We start from the raw sequence: 11,169 nt of genomic DNA on the forward strand, positions 1-11,169 counted from the left end.
CTTGGGAGTTTAGACAGACTTGACTTTGAATCAAGACTCGGCCATTGGCTGCTGTGTGACCTTAGACAAATTACCTAACTTCTCTGAGCCTCTCACCTATAAAGAGGAGATAACAGAACTACTTTCCCTTTTGGGACATTGGTATAGAGTATGTAAAGTGCCCGGTACTGGGGCAATGTTCAATCAGTGGCAATCCTTATTGTTTAGATTTGTTCTGAGGAGTATAAAAAACTGAAATGAAGTTGAGGAGTTGGCAAGAGGGCTTTTCCCCATGGAAGTCACAGCTGTCATTTTGATGGAGTTGCACCAGCCAGCTGGACAATGATGGAGCCAAGGACTGCCCCCCAATAGGGTATAAGGGCATCATTTTGGAATTTCAGCATGGATATCTCCTTGCCTGGTGCCATGTGAACCTGGCTTCCTGCCTTCCCTGCTGGTGACTATCTTATTGTGGGGGAGGGGAGAGTGCATCTCAAGACCCCCCCGGAAGTGGCTCTTGTTAGAGGATGGAAATCCTCCACCATGCACCGCAGACTGCTCAGGTTCCCAGAGCAGATGCTGACCTCCTGTGCTCTTCGGTGGTCCTTCCTGACCAGGAGACAGAGTCCCCTACCTTCCAGAAGTGGGACTGGTGATGGTGACAAAGGGGAAGACAATGGAAGAGAATTTCCTTTCTTTCCTTCTTTCTTGGAAATCCAAGGTGGCGGTAACATCAGAAAGACAGATGCTATTTTCTCCCCATTACAGGTAATGACAGAAACATTGCTGTTGTTCATATCAACACGTTTCCTGCCCATTCTTTTAATTTAGTGACAGAAGATGCTCCTCCACAGAGAAGAAGTGGGCATGGAGTCAGGCTGGGCCATCTCTCCAAGCACCATTGCTGGTCCTCCCGCCTGGAAGGACTTCCCTGGTGGTTCAGTGGCTAAGACTCTGAACTTCCACAGTTAGGGGTGGGGAGGGGGGAGTAGAACAACAGAATGAAAATAAGCAACCAGAGTCCCCCTGGGAACTGCATACACTGACACCAGGCGAGAGATCCCCTCCTTCCTCTCTGCACTCAATGTGGGGTTGGTGTTGGCCGCAAGGAGCCAATAGTCATGTTCCCCACGATGCTGAAAAGTTTATCCTAGAAACAACCCCACTCCTGCCTTTTTAGTATTTGGCTACATAAACCAATATACTTCTTTTTGTTTGTTTGATTAAGCTAGTAGGGGTGAGGTTTCCCTCTTTTTTTTAATGTATTTATATATTTTTTAATATTATTTATTTATTCGGCTGCACTGGGTCTCAGTTGCAGCAGTGGGACCTAGAATCCAGGCCCTCTGCATTGGGAGTGCAGAGTCTCAGCCATTGGACCACCAAGGAAGTCCCAGGGCTTCCCTCTTTTGCAATCTAATGAGTTCCTGACTCACCCAAGTACCAAACAGAAAGACTCTGGGATCCACAAAGGCAGGCAGTGATCTTGACCCTGACTTTGGTCAGTGTTTGAAGATAGGATGTCAGATATCATGAGCCAAGTTTGCTTGTTAAGAGGGGAAATGCTCTTGTTACTACAGCCCTTAAAACTTGGAAGGACTCGGAAGAACTGGCTGGAGGCATGTCACCTGTGTCCTCAGACTCTTCTGTACTGAAAAGCTTCAGTTTTTGGTTACTTCAGAATGCCATGTTGACGGTGTTTTTTCTGCTGCTAAGTCACTTCAATCATGTCCGACTCTATGCCATCCCATAGAAGGCAGCCCACCAGGCTCCCCCGTCCCTGGGATTCTCCAGGCAAGAACACTGGAGTGGGTTGGCATCTCCTTCTCCAATTCGTGAAAGTGAAAAGTGAAAGTGAAGTGGCTCAGTTGTGTCCAACTCTTAGCGACCCCATGGACTGCAGCCCACCAGGCTCCTCCGTCCATGGGATTCTCCAGGCAAGAGTTCTGGAGTGGGGTGCCATTGCCTTCTCCTTGTTGACGGTGTAGTCTCCACTAATTGTTGGAAATTCACTGGCCTTTGAGTAGTGGGCAGGAGTTTTACACTTGGCCCTTCGTGGGCTTTGGCCACAGGCTCACAGGAGCCCCTTACTCATTGTAAAGACTGCTCACGTGGGCCTTTTGATTAATTTCCCATCAGTCTGCCTAGAGGTAAATGTAGAGAGCCCATTTCATCCAACTCAAACAGGAGCTGAATCTCTGACTTTAAACAAGTGATGGCACTTTTCTGGGTTTTCATTTTCTCCCCTGTAAACAGAGGGTGACTAAACTAGAAAACACAAAGTCCTTTTAACTCCAGGGTCTCTGGTTTTGCAGTGTGATTTATAAATGAAAGTCTTGGCATTTGGAGTGAAATTAAAGAGCAAAGATTTGGTATGTGGAGCTCTTCCACCTGAGCAAACACTACGCCCACTAAGTGTAAATTCCCACTGGTACGGAAAACAATAGACCACCCCTGGAGTGGGAGAGGGAAGGTTCAAGACATCACTGGGAGAGAAAGACCTCTTTGCTCAGCAGCAAATAACACGCCCACTGCCAGATAAGACAATCATTAAAACCCAGGAGAATGGGTAGCACAAAATAGACTATTACATGTAGTGTGAGAACCTCATCAAGGAACTAAATCAGCATGGTGGATAAGCTAGCACTACTTTAAAAAAAAATACTACTCAGTCTCCTTGGTATATTTTGTAATGTTGGGGAGAATCTGGTAAATGTTTGGAAGAGAGGTCATGTACACATATAAAAATGCATGAGTATAAAATTCTTTCAGATGCTTTTCCATGGTTTTCTGACACCCCCTGCAAAACAAATTATTGATGGAAGAAAAAACACCAGACTGACTTCTAAGATCTGGGGGGTAGGACCCTCACACCAGGCCTACCAAGGGGGGATCACTGAAGCCTGCCCTGAGCAGAAACTGCAGTGGATGGTGAGGATGTGGTCTCCACAGAGGGTGGGCTGTAGAAGGAGCAGGCAGTGACCGTAGAGTCTAAGGACAAAAGGCCCGTTCCCAGTTTTGAGGGACTGCACACATCAATCAGTACTAAGCTTCTAATTGGACTTGGTAAGGAGAAGCTTCAGATCCAGATTTTACTGTATTTAGAATAATCCAGAAACGTGACTTTCATTATACTTGAATTTTGTGGAATGTGTCATCCTGGTCACACAGAAAGTATTTCAGGAAATCTTCAAAATAACCCTGCCAGGCAGGCATTAGTATTTCCATTTTACAGATAGGAAAACAGAGGCACAAACCTGGGTAGTAGTTTTTCCCAAGTCCACAGCTCATTGTGGCAGAGTCGGTATTTAAATCCAGGACCATCAGATGACTATGCTCTTAAACGCTACATTTCACTATGTCTAGGGCATGAAGGTTTTATGAGTCTGTATATTTTTGTCCTCCTAGGAATCTTTGCAGGAAATTAAATCAAAAACCTTCTCTTATATCTCTTATATTTCCTTCTTTTCATCATCAATGACTTTGGATAGTCCCTAAAAGTTGATGGATAATGTTGATTTATAAGAAAGAGAAACACTTATTGACTGATCTTAGAAGATTCCTTGATTTTTATGAATTAAAAGATGATATCAAAAAAGAAAGAAAGAAAGAAAAAGAATCAAGGTCTATTAATGCATATATATGGAATCTAGAAAAATCATTCTATTGAACCTATTTGAAGGCCAGGGATAGAAATGTGAATGTGGAGAATGGACTTGTAGAAAGAAGTGGGGAAGAAGAGGGTAAGAAGAACTGAGAGGATAGCACTGCCATATATACACGACCATGTGTAAAACAGACAGCTAAAGGGAAGCTGCTGGAGAGCACAGGGAGCTCAGCTCTGTGCTCGGTGACGACCTAGAGGAGTGGGATGGAGGGGTGGGAGGGAGGCACAAGAGGGAGGGGGATATATGTATACATGTAGCTGAGCCACATTGCTGTACAGCAGAAACTAGCACAGCATTGTAAAGCAAGTATACTCCAATAAAATAAAGAAGCAACCAACCAGCCAACAAATAAAAACATATATTTGTCCAAGTTGTGGAAATTTAGAGAGTTTTTATTTTCCCCTTTACACTTAATATGTTCAAGAGTTCCTATAGTTGAACTTGTATTACATTCCATAACCAAACACAAAAGGTGTTATTTAAAAAGAGGAATAAGGTACTATACTTAATAACTGAAAAAAAAAAAAGAGAAAAGAACCAGGGTCAAAATCAGTGAAGAAGGTTTAAGTTACTACACCCTTTGGATCAAAGAAAAATAGGAGACAACAAACCGTACTTACAAGGGGTTTTGCATTTGAAGATGACCAGAGAATTAACAGAAGAAAATAGGAACGATGCCAAATATCTTTGCTAAGGTTTACTATATGGTCAGATCAATTTCCAAGGCTTAGATGTCAAAGTCTGGCTTCATATATTTTATGGTCCTGGCTGCTTACCAAGTAAGACTCATACAAATAGTTACCGGGTGGTTGTTTTTGGTGAAGTGTAATTTTATAACAAAACTGAGTAGCCTTTATAACAAATGCACTATTGTCCTCTGCATTTTATTATGCAGTAGGTGAAATAACGACGTTAGTCGATGACTCTTCCACTGCTTTCTGAGATTTCTGCCTCTTTGGGATTGTGATTAAGGCAAGACGCAGAGATAGAATATTCCCCACACGTGGTGACTTCCTAGCTTTAACTGCCCTAACAGCTCATGGCTGTGTGTGGAGAAATCATTACCAGGAGTTTCAAGAAGGAAGAATGCAGTCTCTAAGTTCTAATTCCCTAGAGGATATCAAATGATCAGAAGGAAAACCATGAAGTCAGTTCAGCTTCTGACCCTAAACTTCAAAGAAAAAGAGGAGTGATAGAAATGTAAAGTTGTGGGAAGACATCGTGCGTACATTTAGAAATTTTTGTACCTAAATAGTCGTTTTCCCTCATCCCTCTAATGAGTGATTATTTATTTATTTCTGTTTTTTTAATTGGAGTATAATTCCTTTACAGCATTGTGGTAGTTTCTGCTGTACAACATGAATCATCTATGTGTGTGTGTGTGTGTGTGTGTGTGTGTGTGTGTGTATATATCCCCTCTGTCTTGAGCCTCCCACACATCCTCCCCGACCCCACCTCTCTAGGTCATCATAGAGCCCCGAGCTGAGCTCCTTGTGTTATACAGTAGCTTCCCACTAGCTATCTATTTTATACACGGTAATGTATATATGTCAATACTACTCTCGCAATTTGTCCCACCCTATTCTTCCCCTGCTCCATGTCCATAAGTCCATTCTCTACATCTGTGTGTCTATTCCTGTTCTGCAAATTGGTTCACCAGTACATTTTTCTAGATTCCATATATATGCGTTAATTATACGATATTTGCTTTTATCTGTTTGACTTACAAGTCATTGCTTTCTTAATACAAATTATATTATTGCTCGTTTCTAAGAGGACAATCCAGGCAGTTTTATAAATATCAGGATGGATCCGGCCCAAGTATAATTGTTTACACAAAAGCCCGAAGTGCCTTCAGCATCTGAGGCATTTGACTCCAGAGGCACGCGGCAGAACAGCCCAGCCTGAAGGTCCAAGGCACGCAAGAGCCAAGTGGCCTGTCGTGGCCCTCCAAGCAGCTTGACATGTCACTCTCCTCACAGAAACGCATGCCGCTTGTCATGACATTCTGAGTGCTATACGTTGCATCACGTGTATATAGTTACAATTTCAAATATAATTTATGATCAAACCAGTCATGAATGGGGGATGGATGAGCAAAGAATATAAATACATACTGGGTTCTGCCTAATTCCTTTTAAGCCTGTGGCCAAGCGGTACCCTCTGGTTCCCAGCCTCTCCCTTTCTCTCTGACCAGCCACCACTTAATATCATTTAAGTCAATAATATGGTTATGAAGTCCCCATTCATAACTTAAAATGGCTGTGTACTTTGAGACTCAGAGCTAAAGCAAAAGACAAGTGTGCAGCTATTTTTACCCGGGGCACAGAGTATATGATTCATTAGTGAAAATTCTCATATGGTTTTTTGGTGAGATGAGGTATAATTTACCCAAAGTCCATAAACCAAGACCTTATTAGGATTACTTAACACTTAAACTTCCTCAACAGTGAGACTAAAAAGTCAATACTGATCCTCCTAAAAATGATCTGGTGACATGAATTAAAAGTCTAAAGAAGGTGCATATCCTGTGGGAAACAGACTTATAAGAAAGAATCAGGGATGCTGTCCTCCAATATAAAACAAAAAGTTTAATATAAAAAAAACAAAACAAAATGAAAAGTTAAAAAAAAAAGAATCAGGGATACAGACAAAGATTTAAATATGAAGGTCCTTATCGAAGTATATTTTTAATAGAGAAAATTTGGAGTAAAAAAATCTAAGTATCCCATAATAAGAAAATAAAATGTGGTCTCTTTATGTGAAGGCATATTATGCAGTCATTAAAAAGCATGTCAGGAAAATTCTAATATCAATACACTGAAAATGAGCAGCCATGATTAGAAAATTAAAATATTAAATTTTATATATACTATGATCCTGATAATAAAATGTTTGGGCACAGAATAAATACTGAAAGAAAAAACAGTAAGTTACATTGGTAGTTTTGACTGGGTGGTGCTGATTCTGTTTTCATCACAATATTTTTCTGTGTTTTCCACAATGTCCACAGTGATCTTGTATTAGTTTTATAATCATAAGCATAATATACAGTGCAAATTAAAGATATATCTGGATCATACAAAGCACTGCGCTAGATATAAAGCTGGAGCATAAAAGCTGTTTTGTTAATGTAACTTTTAAAGGAATGGTCCGTACATCAGCATCATACAGAAACTCAGAAACTCTCAACTATGTAAATTACTGATGGGCTCTAGGAGCTTTGACATGTAAATTACTCAAGATCTTTCCAAGATCTTCTCTACTGTGCTAAGGACATGTTCTCATTGACAGAGGCTTACAGAATCCCTTTACTGGTATTCATCTGCCTGTCCCATAAAACATGACCTAGCAAGTCCCCTTCAGCAATTCTGAAAGAGGGACAGAGGGCCCCAGGTAATATGATGCACCCAGAGCGCATCTGCAGCTCTGACAGGTGCAAACAACGCCTCTCATCTAAATATAAATGGACTTAAGCAGTTTGGAAACAGTCTTTCCCACTTTCTATTCTGATCGAGCAAAAGAATGCTCTCTTCTTTAGTTCTGACTCTCTATGCTGGTTATTTTTTTATTTAGATTCACTTAAATTCAAAGAGAAGCAATGTTAGAACTCTAAGACGACAGAAAGAAAAGGATTTCCAAAATCTTGTGTGATTTGAACTGTTTTTGAAATTGTTAAGTTGAGGAGGAGATAAGGTATTAACATTTTTTAAAGTTTTCTGGACGAGCAAAAAAAAAAAAAAACTGATGTTAACACATGCAGAAGGAAAGACTATCTAGTATTTAAGCCAGAAAGAGGATCTGATTTTTAATCAATGGAGTGGAAATTCTTTGGGGGAACATATAGAAGAACTCTGTGCCATTTCCAATTCCTGCCATTCTCTCTCCCATTACCCCTAAATGTTTTCTCCCCCTTCAGGATCCTGCTCAATGGTCACTTCTCAAAGGTCAGCCTTCTCTAACCTTCCCCTCTTCCCTCTCCCCCACTGACACACACACAGTCTTTCTTTTAGCTCCCCAGAGATCTGCCTTTCACATGTTCATTCCACATCATTATTTGTCAGTTTAAGAGCTTCTTGAGAGTAAGATAATATATCACTCATTTTTCCATTTCCAGCACCTAGGCTTAAGTTGGTTAATAGTGCACTATAGAACAAATGAACAAATGTGTAAGACACAGCTAAAAAGTCACAGATGAACCCAAGTGCAAGAATAAGACAGTGCTACCACTAACAACCATGAAAAAAGAGAAGTTTATGGATGATCATTGGCTATCCTTAGCCACTGGCTTCTTTTTATTTGGGGGAGAAGGATAGGCTTATTAAAGAATATTAAGGCTACAATTCAATGCCAGATATTAGAAAAGGAACTTGGTGAGCATTGACTAAAGGGTTGAAATTTTCCGTTTTCAGTTTCCCTCTTTGTTGCTAGAAAATGAAACCGCAAAGCAAGATTGTCTAAGGACCAGTACATCTCTCAGGTTCTGGGGTTCAGGACTGATATGAATTCTCCTGCAACAGTTCTCCAGAGCTTGCAACCCAGCTCTATTCCAATCTCAAAGACTGTGCTCTTTTCAAACTCTTAGATGCCACAGTCCTACCTACCAAGACTGTGTGTGCCACAACTAAGTTTAGCCCCACTCTCCTGGTTTGAAATAGTCACCTAAACCACAGGCGAAATTATTACCCATGATTTCCTAGATCTATGTAAGGAAGATACTTCCAAACCCAAATGCTATAAAATTGTATTTACTTGTCCCAACTCCTTCCCACTTGGGTTCAGATCACCCTTTACCTGCATATGTTTTGCAATACCTGTTGGCTCTTTATCTCTGCCCACTCCTCTAGCATGCTCCCTCCACTTGAGAAATGTAGGCAGCACTTGGCTTCATAAATTTTCAAACTTCTCATCAGCTAATAAAAGGGTGTTTAGAGTTGGCAAAGGAATTATTGCATAGGAATTTCATTTGCCAACTGCCTAGCAATAGTTAATTTCCCAGGTGGTCCTTAATTAGATTTATCCACTGAAAGAGAAGGAAGAGGACTAATGATCACCCTTCAGACAGGAAGACTGAGTCTGAGGAAGCTCTCTATAGCACGGAAGACTCCAACTACATTATCGTAATGGACCAGAGTTTTTGTCTTACATTGCTAGTAAAGTTAGAAGCTGCTTTTAAATCTCTTATAGCAGAAATTCCCATATGCTATGGTCAACATAATAAATTTTTATAAAGCTAAATATACGCAATATGAAGGGCTAGCCTGTACTGAGATTAGGCCCTTCCTGTATTTTGTTGTTGCTGTTAAAGAGTGTGTGCATGTGAACTCAGTAGTGTCCAACTCTTTGCAAACCCATGGGATTCTCCAAGCAAGAATAGAGTATTTCTTTCAAAAATAAAAGGTGGTAACAGAAGATGGTAGGACTTGTTTATGTTTTTAATTGGCACTTTAAAAAGCTGGTAATCCTATATTAATTTCCAAAATTCAATAAAACTGGAAAACTGGGATCCTCATCCCTAAAGTGGTTAGCTCAGAGCTGGTCACCAAGGAAATGATATCTATGACTGCTGCTGCTGCATGCATATTAAATTGATCTCATATGGGTGGAGGGGCTTCTAAACTCTATTCTAAACTCATCATTCTCCACAGATCTCAAGCTGAAGCCCAGAGATCAAGGAGGCCCTGTAGATACAGGTTGAATCCGTTCATACAGATTCAAGTTAGGTAGTTTCCTCGGAAATATACCTACCTGCTGCTGCTGCTGCTGCTGCTGCTAAGTCGCTTCAGTCATGTCCGACTCTATGCAACCCCATAGACGGCAGCCCACCAGGCCCCTGTCCCTGGGATTCTCCAGGCAAGAACACTGGAGTGGGTTGCCATTTCCTTCTCCAATGCATGAAGATGAAAAGTGAAAGTGAATTCGCTCAGTCGTGTCCGACTCTTAGCGACCCCATGGTCTGCAGCCTACCAGGCTCCTCCATCCACGGGATTTTCCAGGCATGAATACTGGAGTGCGGTGCTGTTGTTTTCTCCAATACCTACCTGAGAAACCCTCAACTATATATGCAATATTCTGAGATGGGTGTTGGTCCTTTGCCTCAATAACAACTTTATTAAAAGGATTTTACTGTATTCCATTCACAAGGACACCTGGACCGTGATCGGCACAAAGCAAGCGTTCAGTAATTACTTATTTTCAACAGTATCCTAGAAGCTGGGGATACTGATCCCGACAAGGCTCCACCTAAAACGGAGGGAAACACATTTGGCATTCTCTCCGGGCTCCTCTGGGCTCCACGTGTGATGGAGGAACTAGCGGTCACCTGTGAACCCCGTGGCTGAAGAGTAAGACAAAGGCGGGGCCGACGGGACGGGTGAATGGCTCTGCAATCCCGTCCGCGCGCGTAGGGTGACTTTTCCCGGCTAGGACTTTGCCTAGGCAGTAGGAACTGTGCCAGGCGCCGGCGTCCAGCCCTCTGGCTGTAACGGGATGCCGTGCAGCAGGCAAGTGCCTCTGCCCCCTGGCGCCCGTTCCCCCCGGCTTCGGATGAAATTGTGACCCACCGCCCTCTTCCCAGCCCTTGGAACCCGGCCCTATCGCTCTGGGCGCGCAGCCTATCACGTGGCGCGGCGGTGCTGGGGAGGTGGGACCGCGGCTCCGCGGTTATTGGTGGACGGCGCGAGTCTCGGGCGCGCCCATTGGCTGCGGGGGGCGTTCTCGGGAAAGGGGGGTCTGGGAAGGCGTCCCGAGTGGGGAGAGGTGGCCTGAAAGTTAAAGGGAGCCGCGCGGCGGCTGGAAGTTAGAGTCCCAGGTGAGGGGCCGCAGGGAGGAGGCGGGAGGGCTGCTCTAGCGCACGGACGGATGCGGCTGCCCGCGGAGGGCGCCCACCTGAGCCCCGGCCCCCGCTCCTGCTGTCGCCGCCGCTGCCCCTGCCACCCTGGCTGGGATGCTGCCGCAGGCTGGCGCCTCCGCACCTCGGGGCTTATGAGCTGTACCAGGTACGTCCCCCACCAAGCCCTCAAGGCCCGGTGCCCGACCGCAGAAACGGCGACGAGGGCACGCATCAGGGACTCTCTCTGGTTCCTGCCTCACACACTTTCTCAGGCCAGCTTGCAGTTACACTGTGGGCATGGGACACTCTAGAAGGGCTTGAGGAAACTGTTGCTTCCTCGTGGAGAGGGCAATGCAGGGACCAGAGGTTGGATGGAGCCTGGCGGGACCCACGTGATGCACCGATTGGGGGTCCTGGCCAGGATGGGAGGCTGGGGCTGGGAGTCCAGACGACTCTTGGTCCCTACTGTGCCGAATTCGAACCTGACACTAGGCTTTTCCGCCTGGGAACCGACACTCCTAGAGCTGAGCCCTGGGATCTTGAGCAGAAGGGAAAGTCGCTGCGTCTCTCAACCCGCCTCGATTGCCCGTTACAACGTAGGGAAACACACTAGGTGATCTCTCAGGTCGACGAGGGCTACGGGACACGGAGCGCACCGGCGGCTGGGGCCACTCCGAGCCGAGCCACCTC

At 44.0% G+C, this 11,169-nt stretch overlaps 1 protein-coding gene across 1 annotated transcript in view; it reads left to right on the forward strand.

The window, feature by feature from the left end:
* Positions 1–10,380: 10,380 nt before the first annotated feature.
* Positions 10,381–11,169, forward strand: part of PPP1R3B (protein phosphatase 1, regulatory subunit 3B) — a 12,284-nt gene continuing 11,495 nt past the window's right edge. The window contains exon 1 of the mRNA XM_010838822.1: positions 10,381–10,645. Within this exon, the coding sequence (XP_010837124.1) occupies positions 10,509–10,645 (137 nt within the window). The 5' untranslated portion in view covers positions 10,381–10,508. The remainder of the gene's footprint in view (positions 10,646–11,169) is intronic.

Source organism: Bison bison, unplaced genomic scaffold (genome assembly GCF_000754665.1).
Source record: "Bison bison bison isolate TAMUID 2011002044 unplaced genomic scaffold, Bison_UMD1.0 scf7180017864105, whole genome shotgun sequence".
Taxonomy (NCBI): domain Eukaryota; kingdom Metazoa; phylum Chordata; class Mammalia; order Artiodactyla; family Bovidae; genus Bison; species Bison bison.